The 25786-nt window shown below is 46.5% G+C and overlaps 1 protein-coding gene across 1 annotated transcript in view; it reads left to right on the top strand.

Annotated features, from left to right (window-relative positions):
• LOC135910205 (uncharacterized) overlaps positions 1–16404 on the top strand; it is a 130966-nt gene extending 114562 nt beyond the window's left edge. The window contains exons 14-15 of the mRNA XM_065442253.1: positions 6636–6689; positions 16244–16404. Of these exons, the coding sequence (XP_065298325.1) occupies positions 6636–6689; positions 16244–16294 (105 nt within the window). The 3' untranslated portion in view covers positions 16295–16404. The remainder of the gene's footprint in view (positions 1–6635; positions 6690–16243) is intronic.
• The last annotated feature ends 9382 nt before the right edge of the window (positions 16405–25786 follow it).

The following is a 25786-nucleotide window of genomic DNA, read 5'->3' as shown; positions in this document are numbered from 1 at the left end:
CTTTTCGACGGCTGGATAACATCATCGTCCAGCATTTTCTTGACTTGCTGCTGTATTGCTTCACGCTCTTTCTCAGCCACGCGATACGGATGCTGTCGGATGGGTATTGCTGTTTCCTCCGTAATGATGCGGTGTTTCGTCAGTGGTGTTTGACGCACTCGGGACGTTGTAGAGAAGCAGTCTTTAAAATGGTCAATCAGTTCTCTGAGCCCTTGTTTCTGTTGCGGCGCTAAACCTGGGTCAACGTCGACGACGGGTATAGATGGCATCGTATCGGTGGTTGATTCCTGTTGTACAGCAAAGCAGTGTTGAACGTGGTCCATTTCGTCAAAGTACGCCACAGCGGTGCGGTGCCTTTACTGATGTGCCGGCGTTCATTGGTAAAATTTGTCAGTAGTACCTCTGTGCGACCGCCGATTGGGCTGACGATACCCCGAGCGATGGCAATACCTTGATGGAACAGAAGTGCAGTTAGTTGCTCGGCTACACCGTCCTTGTCAAACTGTTCTCCGCAACTTACGGAGACAAGACTGCATGATAGTGGTGGTACGCAGACGTGGTCGTCGGCGACACGTAACGATGTACGTCGGCGCTCTTCGTCTTGGCTCGTGTCTGTACTAGTTGACAAGGTTATCTCGCCGTCCCGTATGTTAACCACGGCGCCGTACTCCCGCAAGAAGTCCATTCCAAGGATGAGTGATCTGCAGCACTCTTTTAAAATCATAAAAGTGGCGACAAAAGCTGTATTTCCTATCTGGAGCCGTGCAGTACATTTGCCTGTAGGTACCATTATCTGGCCCCCGGCATTTCGGATGTAAGGGCCCGTCCATTGCATTCTGACTTTCTGAAGCCGGTCTGCCAACTGCTCACTCATTATCAAAAAGTCTGCACCAGTATCAACTAAAGCTGTCACGTCGTGCCCATCAATTGTTAAGAGTAGGTCGGCACTTACAAATTCGTCGGCGTCCCGTTTCTCCGGGTTGCTGTGCTCGTTTCTCAGTAATAATGGGGGATTTTCGGCGGTTCGCCGACTTGCAACCTTACCCCCGGAGGTCGCTGATTTCAGTTTCCCCGCCGTGGGCTTGGAGAGCGGCCTCGTACCATGTCGGCGAAACTGCGACGGTTCGGCGAAGAATAACGTAATGGAGACGGCGAGCGCGACCGCTGATTAGCTGAGCTTCCTTGTTCCTGACTGACACTGTCGTCGAAGCGTGGATGTCTCTCTGGAAACTGGCGCGGAGTGGCAGGTGACATTTCCTGGATGCCACGCTGGCGATGAGGGCAAAAACGATAAATGTGCCCTGGTTCGCCACAGTGAAAACACAATGGTCGGCGATCAGCAGTGCGCCATACGTCGGTCCTGCGAGGCTGGGGTCGCCTGAAATGCTCCCGCTGTGTCCAGGCAGCAATAGGTGGCCGCTGGTGGTACTGCTGTACCGGCATGGTAAAACGCGGGCGACGGACAGCGTCTGCGTAGCTATATGCGCGTGGCTCGAAGCGCGGCTCGGGACTCAGTTCAGGGAGCGGCTCAGGAGGTGCTAATGCTTGCCGAATTTCTTGGCGAACAACTTCAGCGACCGAAGCGACAGTAAACTCCTTCGGTGTCACAGTTTGCTTCGCAATCTCCTCGCGCACAATGTCTCTTATCAGTTGACGCAGCGAGGTCTCGTCTGTCGCTGTCAGTACTGCGGCTCCTGCAGGCGTTAGTCAGGCGTTCGTATTGCCGACAACGCTGCTGGAGCGCCCGCTCGATTGCTGTGGCTTCCTTAATGAATTCTTCCACTGTTGTAGGCGGGTTACGCACGAGACCAGCGAATAGCTGTTCTCTGACGCCGCGCATGAGATGAGTCAGCTTCTTCGAATCCGGCATGTTGGGATCCGCGCGACGAAACAAACGAGACATGCCCTCGGCAAACATGGAGACACTTTCATTGGGCTTCTGAATGCGCAAATCGAGAAGTCGTTGTGCATTATCTCGGCGATCAGTGCTTCCGAAGGTGTCAAGTAGCCGACGGCAAAATTCGTCCCACCTTGTAAAATGTGCCTCGCGGTTTTGGAACCACGTCCTTGCGCTACCTTCAAGAGCGAAGTACACATTAGATAGCTTCTGGTCCGGACGCCACTGATTCACCTTAGCTACGCGTTCGTACTGGTCCAGCCAGTCTTCGGCGTCTTCGTACGTGTCACCGTGGAAGCTTGAGGGGACTAGATTGTTTTGGATAGTCACCTGTGTTGGACTTGCAATCGCCATTTCCTGAGTCATTGAGGTCGCTGACGAAGTTCGTTGCAAGGGACCGAATTCCGGGCACAGACCTTGCAGGCGGCGGCTTGCACGGTGCACAGGTGTCTCGACGCGTGGATGATGTCTGGAAGGGCTGGACGCAGGGCTACTCGCAGGAGTCGTCCCTATCATGAGGCGATGATGCGATACCCAGCACGTCCACCAGTGTCACGGCTCACTTGAGACAAGAGCGGAGAGCGTTATTTTAATCTTGACAATTAGAACAAGCGTTCAGTGTTCGCTTCTTCTTCTCTAGCACGCTCGCTTGCACCCACGAGGTCGTCGTCCTCGTCGTCAGCGTGGTTGGGCACAGATGGCGTCGCGGCAATATATATATATATATATATATATATTTATCTGACATGTGTGAAACGTTTTGTAACACTGTGTGTTATTCGTATTGTTAAAAACACGCGGCAGCTCCGTGCTGCCCATGTCTTGTGGTCATAGGGGGCAGGGTGTTTTTTCAAGCTGCACTTGCAGTTTTTCTTCCCTGTCTCGCCCAATCTGTTGGAAATAGAGATATGTTCAATTCAATTCAATCTATGCATGAAATTTTGCCGGAGTGCAGCTTCTTATCATTGCTTCAGTTGTTCAAGGCTAAGATTATGTGGAACATCTCAAGTCAGGTTTCGGGCGGTCCAACGAACTTTCATGGAATGCAAGTGGTTGCCTGGGACATAGAAGTCCGACCATAGATGCTGAGAACGAAACCGTAACCATCGCTCTTGGCTTTGCCGCTTCATTTCCTACATTTTTGGCTAAGGGTCCGTACTACGCCAGCTGTCTTTTTAGCATGCGGCTAGCTCTTTATTTATGGCGATGATGGTGTTGTTTATAGTTTTGTCTTGAAGGCGGTGCCCAGTAAGCAATTAAGAAACACTTATACCAGATATTATATTGCTGTGACGGTAAAACGTTTAGCTGTTAAAACGGTAGGTACATGTTGAACTCCCTACCGGACGAATTCCTTGCTAGAAAAGCAAACAGCGCTCAAGCACACGGATAATGCTGAGAAAGTCTTCGTTCGATTAAATTTGAATTATGGGACAGCTGCTCCAAATATTTTTAGGGCACTTGCATAAACCTGCAAAAATGTGCTGCAATAAGGCATCGATGGTTTTTTGGCAGCCATTCTGAGGCACAGACAGGGGAAGGAAATAGTTGTTTTCATGCCCCAGTGGGTGCATCTGACTTTTTGTGATGTTTTTCTAGTGTTTATTCACTGAAATTTGACACGAGGACGTAAAGCTGCAGTCGCTGTGCTAGTACTGTTTTTCCACAATAGTTCCACAAATAAGGATTACATCACAGCGGGAAATTCAATCTACAGCTCAATCCACGGTATGTCACCGGCGAACTATGACACTTCGTGGATGTTCCAACCATTGGTCTGTATTTCGCACTAACTGTAACAGTTAAGTGAAGGAAATTTAATTCCTGAGTCAAGTAAGGTACTTTTGTAGTGTGTGGAGTCCGCACATGGCTATTTATCTTTCTGACATACCCATGTGCAGGAGTAGCATCGTTATGTGTTATATCAGTCACCTAAATCCGTGTAGTCAATGGCAGTCCCATTACTTGAGTGAATGAATATACTTCGGGGAACAGTAGCTGCGACATCAAAGATGACCCGATCGTTTGGCCGAATATACTAGCACATTACTGAGGCCAATTAGGCCCTGCTTGATGACCTAGTCAGATAACATGTCAGCTGGCTTCTTTTTTTGTGTTCATTGATTTGACAGAAGCAAGAGCGGCACGGGACCCGAAAAAAGCTAACAAGCTCTTGCAGTTCGTCTCCTCCTCATTGCTTTCGCTGTGTACGATAACCCCCTTCGGTGTGCTTGTGTGGGAGCTTGCCAGGATATTCCACGTATCCCCTTTCGGGAAGCCGCGCTTATGCCCTTAGGGCAATGCATAATGGCCCACGTGCTATCTGTATCTCCGAGAACCACAGTGGTCAGCTCAGGGGCATGTGGCAACGCGCGTGTGGCCCACAAGGCATTATATGGCACCCTGCGCTCGCCTGGATAACTAACCTTCCCAGCGTGGCGGAAACCCAAATGTATACTATCCGCTGATGGCTCCTCGCACATTCAGAATCAGCATCAGAATTTATCGTTAGAAGTTGGGTCAAACTACAAGTATTTAGTATGCAGGAGGAGCTCCCATAATGAAGCACTGTATCGGGACAGCCTGTGCAAAAATAGTTAGGATAATTGACATTCACTCAAAGCAACAGTAGCATATAACAAGGTATTGTACAAGCAACATGAAATGAACGTTAACAGAGCAAAACACAGAATTGATTAAAAATAACAACAATGCTTATGTTATCTCACGGTAGCATAAAGAACTATATGTGAAGAAAATACCAGTAGTTTATTTACAATAACAAGAACAAACAAAATATCAAGAAAAACGGACAGGAAAACGGTTAAAGCAAATTTTCTCATTAGTTTTGTCAATAATAACTGCATTTTGAGTTCCGTTTTGAATTGGTGTAAATATCTAGTATTTTTCATAATGAGAGGATACTGATATAGAAGTGAATTCCACGAATTTGTTTACCGTAGTAAGTGCGGATTCGTGGTAAAAGAAAATTTTTATTCAACCCGAATGTGGTGGTACAATTAGTTGTCGGGTTAGATGGTGAAAATGGTATCGAAGGTAGCTCATTATGTAGAAATCTGTAGAAACAATACATAGGTTGTATTTAGTGAGCCTAGAAATAGGAAGGTTGTAATTCTCGTGCAGTAAGGAAGTGGCATGAGAAAAGCGTAAACAACACGCAGTTATTCTGATGGCTCGGTTCTGAACAGTCTGTAAAGAAGCAATATGAGTATTATAGGTGTTTACCCAACATATTATACCATACGTAATGTGAGAGTGGACGAGAGAGTGGTAAAATGAGAGCAATGTGGCACGTGAGAAGTATGGGTGTGCTTTAATTAAAATGCGTATACCATAAGGTATTTTCTTTTCCATGTGAGCAATATGATTGTGATATTTCAGATTACAATCAAGTAGAACGCCAAGGAAAGATGAACGTGAACTGGGATAAATGCAGTGGGGACCAAGACTAATAGGAGGAATCGAAGCATGTTTCGCTGATGTGAAGAGAATACAAGAAATTTAGTCTGCATTAGTAGATAACATGTTAACATTTCACCGCCTTAGAATCTTTTCTAAGTCAGCACTTAGTTTATAAATGAGAGATAAGATACCCTTATCAAAAGTGAATATTGCGGTATCAGCAGCGTACAGAATGCATTTTGTCGAAGAAAGACAATTAGGTAAATCCGTAATATAAACAAAGACAGAAGTGGCCCCAGGGTGGAGCCCTGAGGCACACCGATGTTAGTAGTTCGCTGTCGAGAATAAGCGATGCCAACAGAAACAACTTGAACCCGGTTATATAAGTTGCCTTTAAGTAGCGGAAGGGCGGGACCACAAATGCCGATCGCATCGAGCTTAGAAAATAAGATATTATGATTAATGCTATCAAGTACTTGCGTTAGATCGACGAAAAGTGAGGCGGCGAGAAATCCCTCCTCAATAATTTTTTTTAGTTGGTCCGTAAGATGAATAAGTGCCAGCTCTGGCGAATACCCATGGCGAAAACTGAACTGGCATACAGAGAGGATATTAAATTTAGAAAAACATTTTGTTAGGCATATTCCGATTAGTTTCTCAATAACATTTCTAAAGCACATCAAAATAGAAATAGCTATGTAGTTGTGCAATAATGAGTTGTCGTGTTTTGTAAAAACTGGGACAGCTTTGCCGCGCTCTTGTTGAGAGGGAAATGAACCAGTCCTGAATAATAAATTAGCAATAAATTAAAGCATGTCTGAAATTAGGTGCGAAATATGTGTTATGTTAGCGTAGTGCACCTCATCAATTCTAGCTCTTGTCACTGTTAGGTTATTTATCACAACAGGTAATTGCAGCGTAACTGCCGCTGTTATGCTTAATTGTGTTTACTACATAGCTGCAAGGTAGCTGCTGAAGGCCTTGGCGACTTTCGGCTTGCTGCCTATGCGCCGCCACTATTCGTGTCGGCAGCGCATTCTCATTGGAGGAGTCAATCTCACTGCAGAATCGGCGGCAACATTCCAAAAGCTTTGAATATATCCAGGCGCAGTTAGCGCCGAGCGACAATATTGTAATGGTGAACAAACGGTTGAAGACGGTCATAAAAAAACAATGAGTGCGTCAACATTTGCATTCTATGTTCACGTAAAAAATCGCGAGAAGCATACGATAGGCTACGTACCGAGCTTGGGTTACAAGAAATACGGCTTATTACAGTCATGAACGCCCGCTATTATTTTCTTTTGATTTCCAGATCCTATTCCTGGCATATGCTGTAGTGGAAGAGATTGCGTTTTTTTTCCTTGAGGTGAGTAACCATAGGAACTCTTACAAAAGCCTACGTAAGCTACTTTATGACATACGAGACATTTGCCGCTAAAATCTCGAACATCAATGTTGAATTGCCTAATTAAAAAATAAAAACGAATTCGGTAATCGAATAGCTTCCATAAATAATATGTGTGAATTGTTACTGCACCGTCCACTCCAGCGATTTAATCTGCATTTATCAACCATAACTATCAGCAATTCTAGCGCAGAAAAAGAAGGAGCAGGGACAAAGTCCAGTAAACACAAAGTCGTTACTTCCAAACAAGGTATTTTCCCAGGCGCCATCCACTTGTGGGCGTGCCTTTGCGCGTACGTGTGTGTCTTTGTCCATGCGTGATTATTTGCTTGTGTGTTTGTGCGTGCGCGTGTTTGCGGGAGCCGTAAGCGCAGTTTAATAAATTGGGTGTCGCAAACGCGTACGCCATGTTTTATGTAGAAAATCGTAGTGCACGAGTCCTGAGTAACTTGGAGCATCCGGAGGGCTGCAATATGTTCGTCCAAAGCAAGGCACGCAAGCCGCTCTTGCGTACTGCGCCCACGCGAAAACGTGGTCGTCATTGGCGGGACCTAACGAAAATTGCATGTTGAGAAACTTGTTTCTGATGAGATGTTTTTTTTTTTTGGGGAGAATTGAATCCGCCTCGTCGGGCTCAGCAGCGTAACGGACTATCGAGTGAGCCACCATGGCGCGTGCATCAGAAGATTCATAACTATCATCATCGTCGGCCTATTTTCACGTCCAGTGCGGCACCAAGGCCTCTTCGAGTGATTTCCTTTTACCCGTGTCTTCCTACTGCTGATTGCAAAGTGCGCTCCCAATATTCGTTTAATTTCGTCATCGCACATAATTTTCTGTCATATTTATTACACTACGCTTCCCTTTTTTTTGAGACCCATTTTGTAAATCTAGTGGCACCCGGTTATCCTTGGCGCACATTGCATGGCGTGCTCAGCTACATTTATTTTTATGTCAAGTGCGACAGCGGCAACATGGCTGATCGGCTCGATCGCTATTTGCGCGGTCATCAACTCGTTCTAGAATTACCGCGCTAACCTCCAAGTTGATTCCCCATGTGTAATCACGAGTAGGCTGCAATGAGTGTACACATTTCTCTTCCGCGCTTCCCTTGTGATCTCACACATTTCTCTCAGCTTGTGAGCCGCATTAAAGGAACTATATTAAAGCTGCTTCCAACCCGCCGGGGTGCATACGCGGTGATGGCCTTACGCCGCTCAGAGCGAAGTCAGGGGTTCGATTCCTGGCCGTGGCAGCAGCCTTGTGATCAGGAACGAAATGCAAAAACAGCCGTGCGCGCTGATTAACCCCCTAGCGTTGGTCAAAGTAATGCGGAGTACCTTTAGGGCTATGAGGCTTGGCTGGTGATCACATGGTCACCGACAACACCCCAATGGAAAAAAGGGCCGACGTGCGCTCGCGTGCTTTCTTTACCATGGCGCGTTCCCACTACGGGGGCCTGGGCAAGAAGGCGGCGGTCAAATGGAAAATGTTTATAGGAAAACGTGTTCTTTTGAGAGCAGAGAACGCTAGGCGGTAATAAATTTTAGTCAATATATTTGGAAATCTGAAAAAAAATCCAGAAATAATCGTTGATAGCCATGTTGTAACATAATTATTAATCAATCAGTAAGTTAACTAGGTATTCTGCTTGTGTCAACAAGGAACTCGCAGGCGGCCATGCGCGCGTTCGGGTGGCTAAGACCCAATGTAAATATCCCAAAGCAGGGACTGTATTCAGTGTTCATAGCTACGCCTAATTTTTGGAAGTACATTGTGTTTCTTTTCCTGGATTGCGAATCCATGGCCAGGTTAGTAAAAAATATTCAATGTTTTCAGGTTCTTTGCAACAATGACACAGTGGGAGCAGAGCCAGACTAGAGATGCGTCGATAAAAATTGTTTGGTGCAATACGGCATCGTGAATCTGTGAGAAAGATGTTTAATGTGGGCGTGGATCGAATGTGTCAAATGTACACCAAACGGTTGATGTATTTCACTTGGAATGTATGTTTTGCAGAGCATTTAAAAGGAGTTAATTTCCTAAATCAAGCCGCGGCGATATAGGCATAAGTCGGCAGAACTTACGGATTGGTCCATCTGTTGATATCCGTGCAAGTTTTTCGCCTATGTTTTTTTTTATCTAAAAACAAACCATGGTGACCTGGCGCCCATTTCAAGCACTTCAGACGTGAGGTCAAAGAGATTAACTATTCTAGTTCATTCAAAGCAGTCCTGTCTCTGGATGAGGTGAGTGGCCTGCTCAGCGAGAACGAATTGGTCATTATTAGAGATTTATTTAACTATACTGTCAACCCTCTTGGGAGGGTCCTTACAGATGTCGAAGAATTCACGGGAAGTTTTTGAAGAGCTCGAGTAATTTCTCATTATTCTGCTTGAAACATGGGTATAAAATGACCAAAATCGCATTGAATACGACCAGCATAGCTCCCCATAAAGAATTGCCACTGCTGACGGTGTAGATATTTATATGTCGTTGTTTGAACGCCTTCGCTGTCGTCTTTACCAGCGAACAACAAATCCTATTTTCCTTGCGCCGAGCAACAATTCACACAAGCTAAGTTAATGGCACTTGTTCACAGGGATATGGCAATATCATGGTTTTTGGCCCGTAAAACCCCGCCATGTAACAAGGCGGCCGCCTCATTAAAGCATTATAACTGGCTCGGCTTAAGACCCCCCCCCCCCTTCCCCCCGAGCACTCCTCCACAGCATCTTTACATGACTCCGGAGCTAACTCTAGACGTATTTACGAAGGCGTCTCTCCAACGGAGCGAAGCTTTTCTCGGACATTGTCATCCATTGCCACTCCTCACAACATTCCTAGTAGCCATGATGCTGAATAAAGATTAACAAAATGGTTTTTTCCCGGCGCAAATATTAAGTACAGCCCCCACAAGGAATACAAAATTTACATTTTTTCATTTAATATATTTACTGCCGGATTTCGGTGACAAGCGCACCTTCGACACGAATTCTGAAGGTTCGACCGCCAACTATAGACACCCAAGTGGCTGAAAAAGCCAAAAACGACTATACGCTCATTCAATCAATATATCGCTTCCTACACGTCACCTCGGCTGTTGTACCTCATTAAACGTCAATCTATGCCTGCGCACTCGCCCCTTAAGGACACCAATGTCTCAAGTGTGCATTCGCAAACTGCCCTTTGGCATAGCTTGTGAGCATTGCAGCGCGCAAAAATAAATTGATTGCGTGCCATTATGGAACAACCTTCTGACATCTGCGTTACCGGAGCATAATCCATGCATGACTATACGTAAGTTGCATAGGATGGCGATAAAAAGAACTGTATACCTGTATTTAGTTTGCGGGCGTCGATTGAAATGCTTCACTAAATCTTCACTTCAGAATTATTCTAATATGTGCGGTGGGTTGCATATCTTATTTATTCCTGAAGCAACACATCAAGCCCGTAGACACTATCCTGGTCGCGGCCTTCGCCACCTTGGGGCTTTGCGCTGCGTCGTCTTGGTGGTTTCGATGTACGTAGGCATCGTCTTTGGGGCGTTTAAGGATGTCACAATCTTGGCGCAAACTTATGTTTTTGCGTCGAAAACCTTTTTTCTTATGACGCATTCTGTGGGCGATTCAGTAGATTTCATGCAGTCACATCAGCAAAAAGTTTTTCAAATGTAATTCGTCGCGGCGAGCGTTCAGCTGAGAGAACCCGAAGTTGACTTTTGTTTATTCTAGGATGTATGCGTTGGTGACGCGTTGTTTACTTCGTCATCACATCTCTATCAGCTGCACGCATCAAAGACTTCGACATATCCTCATCTTCGGCCTAATGTATAATATAAATATAAATATTAGGTACTGTCACAGAACTTCAATATTTTGTATTCCTACTCGAAAACCAGAAAATGCAACCAGAGGCGTCAGAACCATGAGAAGGATAAGAAGCCTTCATACATATGCGGACGCCATCTGAGAGTCCTTAGGTACGAAGGCTTCGTAAAAACGTATAGCAGCCGGCTGCGCAATTACGCGAATCGTCCATCATAAAGAGCGTTCCAGGATAGACAAACAATATGTGGTAACCCAGATAAGCAGCCGCCCATTCGCCATAGAAGCCGTGGAAGATGAAGGGCAGTGAGGAATTCGAGCGCAAATACAGACTGAAGGGAATCACAGGAGAATGTAAATGATAAAGCTTGTTTTTAAACTCTCTAAAGGCGTACTGCTTTCGTGTTGCCTTTGTAAATTTTAGCACGAAATTCATTCACCAGTTTGAGACATTGAGTGGTTCCAGTGGGGTGGCCAGTTGTTGCGATAACTCACACGTTCGCAATTACCGTCTCCTGCGTTTCATGCTCAATGTGTACCTATTCAGGACTGCGCCGAAATTAGGCGGCTTTGGATCATATGAGACATCTACGCCAGAAAATCACATTGCTTACTCAAAAAGCTTCCCACGATCACTAGAACGCCGCGGTAGTCCGCCAAGCTTTTCAAAGAAAGTACCCTTGTGCCATAGCACGGCACCGAGTTTTGCAAGCCCTCTAACGGAATAGCCACACTGCGCAATTTCGCACACACGAGACGAAACATCCAACAATCATTTGCACAAACACCGGAATGCTCATCAAGCGCGCATTATGGTAGCAAACAGCATACAAGATTTAAAAATATAGTTGTTGCTTTCAGTCGGAAGAGTTAGTCTTGGATACATTCATTGACTAGCGACGTTTAAGGTTCCAAAATAGAGCAATGCGTCTCTGCAGTTGGAAAGCACGTCCTAACTCGTGATCTTATGCTCGGCAGCACATATGCGTAACTACTCAGCAGCCACGGCAGATGAAATTTCTCATAAAAAGCGAGGTGAAGTCGACATCTCGAAAAAGAAATTAAATGTTAGTTTAGTTACTCTACCGATTTCGCAGCTCAAGTGTGCTAGAGATGGCATTCTGTGATAGCTGCGTAGCTCCTTGTGGGACAGCCTGCTTGCTTAACACAAGGGCAGAACGGCTGCAGCCATAAAACCTTTATTGTCTGGACGGTAAGCGCGAGCACCTGTCGCATCAGCGGACAATACTGTGTCACTGAGCGACACGGCTGCTATTGCGTAGAGAAATAACACCGAGGCCTTCCACTTTCCATACAATGGCGTCTCCTTTAAGGCGATACCTTGCGTTGCAGGGAACACCGTTGGCGTCCACAGTACACTCGCCTGCACAAATAACGTCTTTGGGAGATATAGTTAACACGATTAACATTTCTGGGTGCTTTGTGCACACATAAGGAGCCGGTGGCCTCAGAATCCAACTGTTCCAGCCAACTTGGGTCACTGGGTAATGTTGGTTCCCTGGGCTGATGGGTAAAGTCCTGAGCTGCTGTCCTCAAGGAAGCCGCTTCGGGACCAATCGTCGGACCGACATTGTTCACTCGATGCATGACAATCGGTATGTGCTGATTTTTAATGAGCGTCTTTATACTAGCCTGGGTCACTGGGTGCATGTCGCTGGGTGAGTTTCATTCTGAATTAACAAAAAGATTCTTCAAATTTACCCGCTATCGAGAGGAATCGAACCTCCGTCACATACATCCAGAAAACCTTCTCTAATTATACATATAAAGAAGCGCCACAGGCGAGCTTCATGGTGGTGCCGCTATGGGACAGTATATCCGCGGGGGAAGAGCCGCAGAAGAGCCAGGCCACACACAAGTGTCCACATGATGCGTTTCGGCAGTTGCAGTACGGTGTGTCCCCTGCATAGCTTCCCTGCAGACTGCGTTCGGGGCTGTTTATGCGTGACTCACTGAACGTTCCTGCGTAATCAACAGTGCTCGCCTAAGTGCTCGCCTTATGAAAGTGCTAAGGGAAAAAGACTCTACGAACGAGATTGAGTGCGACTATTAAAGTGCACCTTAGCGCCGATAATGTTGGGTTCACTTGAGTTAGCCAGGGCAACAGTCACGATCTGCACACGGCTCATGCCAATGTTCCGCTTGGCCGCCGCTGTTGCGTTGAAGCGGTAGACTGCACCAGCTTCCCTCGTGCGCCGCTGCTGTCGCGTTGTTCACACCGGCGTTTTGACAACGAGTGTCCGCGTGCGTCGGGTGTGATGCGTTCGTGTTTGCACCTGCGCGTTGACATCATACGCTTGTTAGTGCACGCAGTAATCGAATGTCTACAAGCTGTCTCTTAATCTACTACCGCAGTCAATGCGTTATTTCTGGGCGAAAATGCGTTTGCTTTTTTTACCTGAACGAAGGCAACAGGTACACACAATCGGGCAATCATGTAACGATACCAATAACCAAGCTTTTTCTCATACCACATCGATTTTTTGTTCACTCACAAAGAAAAAAATTGGAAATCAGCCCGCACGTTTGATACCATAAATGTTTCAGACACACACACACAAAAATGCATAATTGGGTGCGCTGCCTCGGGGACACAGGCGTAGCTCGGTGCTGAAAGCGTCTTGCGCGTGCTTTTAAGGGTGCATGGGCACTAGGCTACACGAATGACGTAACCAAATACACAAGTAACATTTATTACCGCTTTACGAACCTTACATGCTACGCGTATGAAATATGGAGTGAATTATAGGCGAAATCGAATTTCAGTCGTGCCAAGACACCACTTTATTCCTGTGTTGGTGCAAACTTTATGCGAAGAAGTCACTGAGCAGTGACTTTATAATCCCTACATGCCTGGTTCCGTCGCTCGAGCCTACATAAGGCTATTCTTAGTTCTAACCCTTGAAAACCATATTTTAGGGTGCTAGTCTTATGTGATCGCAAGGAAACACTCCAGGTGAATTTTCGACGTCACTGTGCAGTTCCGTCGAAATTCCAAGCCCAATAATATTGCTACCTAAATTCGCATGTCATGGGTGCGAGGGTGAGCTAAAAGCGATGTTACCTGTATATTTTCGCCGCCTTGTTCCCCGAGCAAGGGGTAGAGGGGCCAGCGTGGCTGGCCGCCACTGCGCATGGCACGGATAAGTGTAGTCCTGTGCTCCCAGTCTTAGACTCAAACTGAGGTGGGTGCAATATTTAGGCGAGCCAAGATGGCTGGTAGCGTTTCTCGTGTGCATTGCAACGAGAGAGAGCAAGATTGGGAATTCCCTCCCCGATCCTGCCGCTCCCCATCACGCCAGCATTGCGACAGCGCGCGTGCGGGCTCAGCCACTGATCTTTGAGGCTCCTCGATACGAAGCCAGTCTTTCAGATTGAAAACACGGTCGCTGCCGGCACCATATTTGTTCATATCTCCACCGCGCCGCCCTTAGAGCATGCATGACATCCGTCGTCATTTTGGCAAAACCATCCACGTTTGCACGGGAAAAAGTACTCATAGGTCAGAACGAGGCAAAAGCGATGTTCGATTTCCTAATATATTTCCTTAACAATCCTGCAACCGAAGATTGCGCCTTTGAGGAGAAATTATCTAAACGCACGTGAACGGATAGATCGTTTTTCTTGGCAACAATCGTGTCAATTTTGAAGAGGATTCTTGCATGTTAATGTCAGCTCAGCTGAATGTATAACCCACATACGCCCACACGCACACAGATAATATACAGGTGCCTGCATACAAGCACGAACACATAAACACGTACACGAACAAACACCCACGCGCATCTGTACGCGCACAAACACATGGACTTGGACAAACGCGCTCACACACAGGCACGCACATGGACAGAAACACGCACGTAACACTGCGTATTTCTGCTCAAACATCCATGCACGCACACAAACATACACATTGTTACTGACACTACAAACACACGACCATAGGCACTCACAACCACACGCTCATGAAGGTACACACAAACACACACAGAGAGATGATCGAAAACACTTACGGGCAAGTACACATAAAAACACGAACGCCCATAGACCTGCACGTACGCATGCTCGCGCAACACACAACTTTGCAGACACACCCACACAAGGACCTACGCGCACGCAAGAACACGTATACAAAGGCGCACCTACTCACTCACTCACTCACACTCACTGCACATGCTTGTTTGAACCCGCACATACACCGCACATGCGTACGCATACACAGATACACACAGTTAGAAAAGCACACGCACGAAAGGGCGCAGAGGCCTGTGCACAAACCCTCAAAACGCGCTTACGCCTCAAAGCTGACAGAAACAATTTGGAGGACACCTAAGCTTCGCGTTTGAAAGGAAGCTTTAGCTTGGGTGCTCCTATCTAAATACTCGTAAAAGTAGAATTCTTTGTTGCCGGAAATCACTGCACCAAACTTGACGAGGTTTGTTGAATTTAAAACAAAAACAAATTCTATTGACTGTTTCTTCCCGATTTTTTCTTTTGTTGGTCAATTTTTTACTAAAAATTGGCAAAAAGCGCAACTTTTCCGAAAATGAAACTATCAAGTTTGCAAATCTGGTAACATGGCAAAGAAAAATTATTGGTGGCCTCCAAAATATTCACGCACCATCGCGCAAATGTTGGACGCTGTAGCCGGTCAATATAAGGCAGTAACGCTGGAAAAGGGGGTTGTTTGAGATTTCACGTAACATAATTCTCTTTTCTCGTATATTCAAATTACAATCCTACGCTATCATATCTGTAGGTTGGGTGTTAGTCGGATTTTATGATTTTTCTACGCATTTTCACTAGAGAAATTCCACTTGTTCAGTAACTTTATAGCTCCACATAGAAGGCCTGGGTATGGGGTTCAAAAATCTGGGTGGTTCTAGTAGGTCGGTCAGTCGGACGCCTCGCATTGGGCGCTCACGGAAAGGCTACAAATGAAGCTGTGCAGGGTGATATGGGCTTGAGACGTTTTGAAGTGAGGGAAGCTCACAGAAAAATTGAGTATGAAGAACGACTGTGGAACATGGAAGAAAGTACATAGCCCGGGAGAGTGCTGAGATATTTGTACCGAAAAAAACATCGATTCACAGAGGAGGAAAAGAACTAGGATGGTTACCATCAAGTATGCGGCTTGTAGGGTGTGCCACACAGCAACAAAGAACGTCAAGCGGAAAGTCAGAGAGGCTGAAGTTTCTCAGGGGTCGCTTTTCTCTACAACGTGCAGCCGATTTCCTATCGCATTTAGGATATTTAGTGTTTTCCCCGCGTAATGCGGCAGCAAAAGCAGGGAAGTTTGTCCAATAAAAATGCGCCATATTGAATCATAGTGCCAAAAAAAAAGCAATAAGCAGATTGATTCTGCAATGAGTGACCTCCGTGGTTGCGTGTGTCACGTGCTAGGAAATCTCTTCGTGTTTCCGGGCAGGAAAGCGTTCACTACTCTGCAAAATGCCGTGCAGAACGGGAACACTTACGTGCTCATTAATAAGAAGCCAAATGACGGAAAACATCTGCGGTTGTAGAATGTGCACAATATCGCTTGCGTGGTGTGGCTGTAGAGCTCACATTTTTTTTTTCATTGTGAACGAAATTAAGAATCCCATTACCATTCCAGCAAGTGTGTAGAAATGGCCGTAACATGTCTTCTTACGTTTGCTACAGCTGTTCATCGTCTACAGATTGGACGTATTCGTCAAGAGCTTACCACAGTAACCGGACAAAGGCTTTCCCAGGGCGAGCCTCGCACACAGCGCGGGAGCATCTCCTACTCGCCCGCGAAAGCCTGGATTTCGCATCTCAATAAAAAATTGAAGGGCCAACAAGATCCTTATGATTCCTTTTGTGTGTGTGTCCTCGTGCTTGGAAGGGGGGAGCAGAGGGGTGCGAGTTTTGGAATGCAATGACGGGAGTATCTTTTGCAGCATTTTTCTTCTGTGAAAGCAGCTACTGTACGCAGGGCTCACGAAACTGTGGTGCTTTATTTTAAGCAGAATTCGAATATTTAATGTTAACCCAGCAAAGCTGAAGAAACACGCCCACCCAGCGGAAAAATTCCCCACTGTTCTAGAAACTTCTGATCGACACTTCACAATTGTCCCTTAACGATGAATGGTAATAATGCGAAACAGCTCTGCAAAACCTGCAGCTAATGCGCCACTAGACTTGCACCCTTTAATTCCCTTCACAGAACTATACAGGTTTGCACTGAATCGCGCTTACATTCCAACTATTTACGCCCCCGCAGCATAGACCTGTACCTAGCGGGCTAGGGAATTGCACGCCTATTCAGCTCATGTGTGCAGGCTTTTGCTGCTTTCTATTACAAATGCGTTTTGTAGTCAATAATTTGCTCTGTAGTAGAGGTGTTCGATTAAACGGAACTTTTCTATTAAGAATCAAATGAGCCCCTATATTCAATACGCTCTAAGTGTCGCATAGTCATTATTTTTAAATATGAATATTGGAATTGCGATAGGAATTGTAAGGCCACTCAAGGCGCATTTTCTCCATCGTCGTGGCCGTGATATTCCCTGTATTGCCCTAATGCGATAACACCGTGGCCACGTGCGGTATGCTGTCTGACTTCATCTGGCGCACGCAAGAGAGCAAGGCGGGACGGAAACACGCCATCTTCCATTCCGTATGATGCAGGCGCACGAGCATTATCTTGAAAGCGATGGGGAGCAAGTAGTGAGCCGAGTGGTTATGCGGCCCCTATCTCAAAAGCAATGAGTGTAGAATGAGTGCAAAATCTAGGCCTGCGAAGGCTCATAGCTTCGTGTGCGCTGTGTTGTCGCCGCATAGTTAGCGTTGAAGCGAGAGGCAGCACGCAGGTCAATTCGCTCGCTGCTGCTGCCGCTCTTCCCCGCGTCCGCGTTTTGACAGTCAGGGCTTGCACTCATCGAGTAAGATTTGTTTCTATCGCGCATAATTGCGCAAAAAATTGCCCTTGTATTATGGCACAATGTGCTGTTATATTTGACTGAAGACTTTAAATAAAGAACAGCCAATTCTGTAAAACGGCCAGCCATAATATACAGATCGCAAGACAAAATAGGAGCGCTTTCGTCTTTAGAAAACGGATGGCTCTGTATTCTGAATCTGTACGATGCGGTTCAACCGCTACAATAAAGGTGCTTCCCGTATTGGGAAAACGGAAGATTGTATTCTGAATCGGTGCTATGCGTTCGAACCGTTAAAACACCGGTGTTGCTTGTGATACGTCTTGCGTATCATATTCATTGTTTAGAGAACGTACTTTAGGGAAGGAAAGTGCCGAAGACGAGCGAGTGTCAGGCGAATTTCATCGCTGCGCTATCTGGTGAGATCAGCCGCGCTGACACCTGCATTCGGAAAGTGCATACGTGATCCACGCTTTCCGGTGGTCTTGAACACACATGATAGCGTGGCTCAAGCCGGCTGATGGCGCAGCGATACAATTCTCCCACGCCCTGCGTACTTTTGTCCTCTATGGTACATGTCCTGTAATGCAAATGTCATGAAGACCGTTCCCAGCAGTAGCAACAGGTGGATAGTGAGGAAATTGTCTGGCCCACAACTTGACATAGCTGAAAACATACAATACTTTCCACTTTGTGATTTGCATGAATTGCACATATCTAAAAATAGGTGCCAAAATTTAGTCAACTTCTTTAGATCGCAGAAGCAATTTTATGTGTAACCACTCGCATTGCACTCTTTGCAGGGGAGAGTGGGTACTGGCCCGACGTGCCTAACATGCATGAACTTGCCGCTATTAAAAGAAACAAATATTATCGGTGAATTTTCATCCAAAGGAAAGCGGGAAGAATGTTAATCACAGAACATAACAACGCGCTAAGTTATCTGTTAGAAAAACATGAACCTGGATCAACATTCTTGGAAAAACGGATGTTGACGCAGCCGACATTTAAAAAAAACGCACTTGTCTTCATGGCAGCAACTTCTTTGCTTGGCAGCATTTTTATGTGTGCACAGCTCACTCAGCCCTACCCTCATCAGGGGAGCAGAAGCTGCTGCATTTAGTAGGTGAAGAGAAGTGGTACGGTTAAAACAAAGGCAGGAAGGGTATGATTACCAACGATTCTGATGGAGCGACTAGGGGCACTGCATCAATTCTTACGAAAGTTGGAGTGACCAAATCAAACAAGGTTCTACACAAGTAACATAGCCTTCTCAGAATTCAGAATAAGAATTAAGATAGTTTGGACAAGTGAAAAACAAGCAATGAATAATTACGAAAAATAAACTTTGTATCAAGATGTATTTTGGTAAAGGGGCTCTGAACGACGTTTATCGAAGTGAACACATGTATTAGAAGGTAAAATAGGCTTTTTCCGAAATGCTTTGCCGCAAAAAGTACAACAATGCGTTCAGTAGAAGCAGAGCTATTCGCAATCAACCACCCTCTTCACTTTGCTGAATGCCTTGTTTATTGCCTTGCACTGTGAAGGATATATACGGCTGAAGGGGGCGTGCGCCCAATGCGCCTTGTATATCTCACCGAGCTGTACCATTTAAATTTGCTTTTTGAAGTAAACATAGACGCGACTACTACCGATTTTCGCGCCTACTACGCGCCAAGCGTAAGCCAAACATGGTTGTGCACAGCGTGCAGCAGTGTGCTTAGCCAGTGGACTCGTGGCGGCACACCATGGCACCGCGGTATCTACGCTACGTAGAAGACCGCAGCAACATGTAACTTCTAGAGATTGCCTAAGAAATTTTTTATCGACCTTGACTGCACGTACTCCACCTGAGCACCCATTCTTGAACCACCAATTCTTTGCCCTACGTATCACATAGTTAACTCTTAGCTCTTTCAAATGTGGACTAGGCTACCGCCTACTCATATTGGTTCTGTAATCCAAACCGCTGTTCTTGTCACATTTTTTTTTTACATCGACCATTACACGGTCATTACCTCCTACGTATGATATCTTGTTTTATATTCGCTGCTGTTGAAATTCCATGCACTGGCGCTTCTCAATATATTACTTATGGACAGCACAACCAAGAACCGATCAGCGAAATTTCCTGCGGATCTATAGAACAAAGTAGGTATTTATATTTTTCTGAAGCAATCCTCCTAGGTCATCATCACCTCTGTGTCCATCTTCGCTAAGCATTCTGGGCTTAGGCTGTCGAAGATGCATTGTCAACGCACTTACAACATACCTGCCAAAACGACAAAAAAAAACGCAGCCACTACACAGCAACTCCTGTATGTCACAGAGTGGGAGGGAGTATTACGTCTGGCTGAAGGCCTTTGTAAGCCAACTGTCCGTGAAGCTATCTCCTTCACTTTTCTCTGTCACAATATGTGCCCAGCATGTGACCCTCCCCTCGGCAAACTCATCCCAATGAGCTTGTTCGTAGTGAAAGCAAGATCAATACATAGAGACATGGTTTAAATACAACGCATTTAAAAATAAATTGGCCCGACGATTGCGCTTCTTGGTAATGCGATCTTTGAGCGCAGGTGCAGCCTTATTTCAACAACAGGCAACCGCATACAGAACACGCAGTGCCAAACGGAGGCGGTTGTGCGTTTCGAATCGGGCAGCGCAGACCGCAATCCGCCGCTATCGGGAGCTATCGAGACGGCACTCTGGCGACGCCCCATCGCGCCATGTTATAGTGGGTCGCCGCCGCGGAGAGAGGGGAGCATTAGCATTTACTTAATGTTTCTTCTGAAGTCGCAAGAGCTCACGGAAGCGCCCAAGAACAGCCAGCTGGAACGACTCAACTCACGCCCACAGGGAGATTAGTACTGCGACAGCTGAACCACAGTCACACAAAGGTCCCATACACGGACAAGAAAGAGCGAATCTCACTGAACGTTCCAGAGTGCGTCTGCATCTTACGTGTCCCGCGCAACAGGCATCCCATATACCGCAAGGGTAGAAGACAAGCTAAAGCCAACGCCATCAAACGAAGTTTCAAGCACGACCCGTATGCCCGCTACACGGACGCGGCCAAGTATCCGCATCGAAACGCGCACGCTCTGAGCGTCGTAGACTCTCGAGGCTGCAAGCTAGCATTGGCAACCATCAAGGCACGCAACCCGTAAACGGCCGAAGAAGCGGCAATCGCTCTCGCCACCACCACATGCACAGATGCAGCGGTTACATTCATCGACTCTGAAGCCGCCTGTAGACACTTCTTGAGGGGCCGCATCTCACCCGATGCACTCAACATACTAAGAAGACGAAGCACTCCGCTCCCGTACACCTGCGTAACGCAAGTACCCGGACACGAAGGACTAGAGGGAAATAAAGCGGCCAACGTCGCTACCCGCGAGCACGTCAGCCGGGCTCCCCTCTCCTCATACGCTCTCCGACCCGGGACAGAAGAGGCGGAGGCCGTACCCGCCAACTATACGGCCATATTGCAACATTACAGGCTCGAGCGTCGAGTGTACCCTCTACCACACCCTAAACTTAAGCTCGGTAGACAAGAAAGCCTGATCCTTAGACACTTGCAATGTAATGCGTACACTCACGGCACAATAATGCATCGCCTGTACCCGACGCCCCGCGGTTACCCCTGCCCACTCTGAAACGTACCCGACTCCCTGGCACACTTGCTCTTGGAATGCCCGTGGAAGGAAGGCAGCGAAATGCAACCAGAAACGGACACAAAATGAGCACAAGAAGCTAACCTATTCAAAACGTGGATGCCAAGCTAACACTCAGGGACTTGGAAGACCAACAACCCGTCGCCAGGGCCAAGAGGGCAGTCGAAGCCAGAGGGTTCCTGGACTAAGGAGCCTTCTGACCTTAGGGTGATACCGGGCCTCGCTCCAGACACTGTTTCATATAACAAACGTTTCTTTCTCTCTCTCTTCTGAGGTTAGATGAGAAACGGCTGGAATAGAGGGGTGTGGGGTAGAGGGCATCCAGTCATTCACTCACAGATAGGCCTCAATGTGGCCGCACAAGGTTGGGGTGTGATGTAAGGGGTCGAAACGCTATACCTGTCTTTCGAGTCACCGCAACGGCACTGCAGCAGGTAAGGGGAGGCATGGTGCAAGAGTGGAGGCTGGAAAAGAACAGCCGGGCGCAAGCACTGTCATAGGCGAAAAATTCCAATGAGGAACGCGCCCCACAATCCGGGAAGCGAGAGACACGGGTGAGAACCGTACAGCCAAGCGACGCATAGACGTAGGAGAGGAGAGCCGTGGATCACGTGCGAGGCAGCAAGGAGCGCCTACCGCCAGCACCGCGGCAGTGCCACGACAGCGGGAGAAGCGACGGTTAGGGTGGCGTGGACGGTAGCGGCGAGAGTCACCGCAATGGCACGGTAACTCTCGCCGGCGAGGGTATAGGTCGGCGAGGGTACAGTCGGCGAGGGTATAGGCGAGAACACGGGATCTGGCTTTGGAGGACAAGGAGAGAGCAAGAATCGCGCCGCGCGTGAGAGATGGCAGTAGGAGCGTGCGAAGCTAGGGCAGCGTTAACCTTGGATAGGGCGAGGTCGACGGCTGCGCGAAGCGCAGGAACGGGCGCCAAAGAGCCTTGCCCTAACATGTATGCACTGATTTGCAAGCATGCACCAGTGGTCTGAACTAAACGTTGCAAATTATATATGCAATGGAGTGTTTGGAGCAGACAGTGCCTACTGTGTTAGATGACCCCAAAGCGTCTTTTGTTTCGTTTGGCGCAAATATTTCTTAAATTTAATTACCTAGCTCTTCTTACGTCAGATCATCCTTCAAGCCTAAATGCAAATGACTTAAGAGATATATAAATCCATAGCTTCCATAGGCGCCCATACGTTCAAAACATGCCGGTCTATCGGCGGTTCATGGGGCTTAGCGCCATATGTATGTGGTCGGAACACTTCCGGCGGAAGAAAAAATAATGTGACGCCATGTCCGTTAAAAGCAGAAGTGACGTCATTTTGCTTTCGAAGGCGCGAAATTTGTTTGTTGGGCTGCTTTTGGAGCTATATATTCAAATGCCCCGCCATTCGACTTGATGGGTGTTTCGAGCTTTCAGCGCGGAAAGCGTTGCAGGAAAACAAGCCGTACAGTTGTCAAAATCGCACCCCTACACAGAACATACTTTCTTCGGAGGCCCACCAAAGCTTTAGGTGTAGAATGCTGATCCTATCGTCGGACGCCAAGCTCATCGGCCGGCGCAGTCGCACGAAAACAACTACACAATTATCTGGCGGTCGTAACTCACTACTTTTGACCGAACAGATTAAGAAGCGAGGAAGCTACCCGCGTAATTAAATTTAGACAAATTTCGACAAGCAAGAAAGCACAAATTGTCAGGGGGCGTATTTCAACAGGTGAACTTTACGAGTGCGCCTTTCTGCCCATTTGAAGACATTGCGAGTGATAGTGGCGTCAACACCCCCTTTAACGATGGGCGCCAAAAATAAATGCGTTTATTAATAATAATAAAATTGAATAAACATGTATTTTCTAAACTCGTCACGAATATATAAAATTTACCGGGAATTTTATTTTCTTTGAATGAATCTAACTCTTTCTCGCTTGAATTAAACCACACTTTTTTCTTTCCCACGTTTGTTCCCTCCAAACGTAGTCGCGCTTCAATCGCTGCTCCCATAACCCCCCTTCCTGACGTCGGTGACTATCTGTACTAAACCGCTTTTCGTCCGAAGCTTCGCGACCTATTTGGATCGACCTTGCGCACTACTCAGAGCATTCACTTCTTATATGAACCATCTACCTGTATAATCACAATACAACGTATTGACACGTGCAATTTTGCATTCGAGAGTATATCGCAATCGTCGGTGATTTTTTTTATTCTACCTGCGTAAATGGTTCGCTTGGATCATTTGACCAACTAGCTGGTAGCGCTTTTTCTACAACAAAGTTGCTTAGTTATGCATATCATTACAGCACTCTGTGGTGCACTTCTGGTTTGCGAATTTCGATGATTTCCAAAAAATTCCTGATACATACATTTTCCGAATAAGATTAGTTTTGCGATAAAAGTACGGTAAACTGAACTGGGGGGCAAGAGGCAGGCCCCATCTGATGATACGTCGGAAAATTCTAACGAAGACGACAGACGGAAACCCAACAAATAGGTTTGTAATGCCAGTAACATGTCATTGGAGGAAAAGCGAACAGTATATTGAATATTTTAAATACCAGTGAAACAAATCCGGACTTAGTTTTGCATGCCTCGATTGGACATAAGGTAGGACTTTAAGACCTGCGCTGTCAGGTTGTCCGTCCTCCGGTGACCGACAACCGCAGGTCCTATAATTGTATGTGCCTCCTGTTTGCTTTATTACTTCAGTTTCGCTGAACGGCTTGGCCATTGTTAGGTTGTTAAGACACACCCCATCCCCTGCTGAAGTCGTGTGCTGCCTTTGACTTTTAGGAACCCCTTGTCAAAGTGTTGTTTTTACTATCCCAACTAAACTGCTATTGTTTTTCTTATCAATAGACTAAGCAGTTCTGCGGAAAGATTTTGTTGCCTCTTCACTACAACCGTTTTTATTCTTGCATGTTCTTTACATAAAATACAGCTATGAGGACCTCCATATGGTTTTCTCCCAAAACGCCCAGTGTGCTATATAAAGTATACCATTGTAGCGTAATAAAGAATCAAGAGCACATCATGAACCTTTCAGAATGCTAACCTTAAAAAATTAGGCAAAGGTCATCTCATCATCATTGTCTACGCTAATGCGCTTAGCATTGAAAAAAAAAAGATATTGCCGCCACCGATACGCTCGCTATATGAGGCGTGTACTTCAGTGAGACTCATCTGCGGCGCCTCCTGTGCGACTGTCACCTCCTCGGCTCCTTTGGTACCTCCTCGACGTATGCGCCACCGAGCGCTTACATGCCGAGAAAAGCATCTTGCATAAACCGGGCTTTTCTCTCGCGCATCTTTCTGCACACGCTGACCGATTTCGTGGCGCTGCATAAGCTAGCGCGTCACCTCCCATACTTTTGTAGGTATCTTTGTTTGTATGCTTGGTTGTAGCCATCTCAAACTCTTTGACGTTAACTTTGTTAACTGCGTAGTCTCTAGGGTAATGGGAGGAGTATCCAACTACTGTGCTTAGGGGACCGAGTTTAAAGCTAACGGTCGGACCAACTTGGATCGGTGGGTATCTGCCGCTCTTTACTGAACCATGTGGTCACCAGCTTGGGTTGTGGGTACATTCCACAGAATACTAGCCGCTCCTCCTTAAAAGTTTACGAGGCCAACTTGAGACACGGGTGACGCGCAAAATTCGTTCCGTGTCGCTACGCTGTCCTCCGCGCGAGGTGGAAGAGCGTGAGATAAGCCCGGCTATAATAAACGCTTGATACGTGACGCCTTTCGGTGGTGGTGCGTCACTGTCTCTCTTCTAATCCCATAATTATCGACAGTCATCCTTGCATGGTTTCTGCCTGGATTTTAGAAGTTATCTAGGTGAATGTTGATTTTTAGCGAGGTGCTTTCTGATGTGTGCACTTATTTTCAAACTCTAGATTAAAATTGTCTATATAGTGCATCGGTTGATTATGCATGCACAAACGAAGTGTGTACGACGACGAAAAAGGTTCCTACATGTAGTGATGTGCGCCGGGTATCATCTGCAACATAAAGATGGAAATGCTGCTGCCGGCTGTGTGTCACCACACTGAGTCAGAACATATACTCGTATGCAACATTATTTTAAAATTTCCAGAGCTGCGGTGTCAGAGCCGTGGTTTCCCACACATGGAAGGATTGAGGTTGTGAATATAACCGTTTTCTCAAATGAATGCAGCCAAAGTGAGAAAACTATAGAAAGTAACACCGAACTTCATTCAGTTAGCGATCGCAGTTAGCTGATGGCCGATAACCCTTCTAGTCGGGCTTTCTTTATTTCGCAGAAATGATAGAGTATATTTCCCCTTTAATAACCTACCTGATTTATAGGGCACCGACTCAACAAGTTTCGAGGATTTGGGGGAATGAGCGATCCCAGTATTTAAAGCAGGCTAGTTAATTATTTTACAGTCCTGTTCTCTGTTAAAAAAAGAAATAACAGAAATCCAGCCAGGCTACGCGTTTTATGCACATTGAAAGCCTGAAGTGCGCAATACAAGCCTCTGGGGTCGAAGGAGCACTGCCGCTGGTAAACAGAGCGATAACCTACTCGTATCTGAAGATAATTAAGCTTTAGACATCAACAATACCTGGTAAGTGAGTGCGCTGTCAAAGAGTAGTC

This window comes from Dermacentor albipictus, chromosome 10, assembly GCF_038994185.2.
Source record: "Dermacentor albipictus isolate Rhodes 1998 colony chromosome 10, USDA_Dalb.pri_finalv2, whole genome shotgun sequence".
In the NCBI taxonomy this organism is placed as follows: domain Eukaryota; kingdom Metazoa; phylum Arthropoda; class Arachnida; order Ixodida; family Ixodidae; genus Dermacentor; species Dermacentor albipictus.
This window is presented reverse-complemented; position numbering and strand designations above follow the sequence as displayed.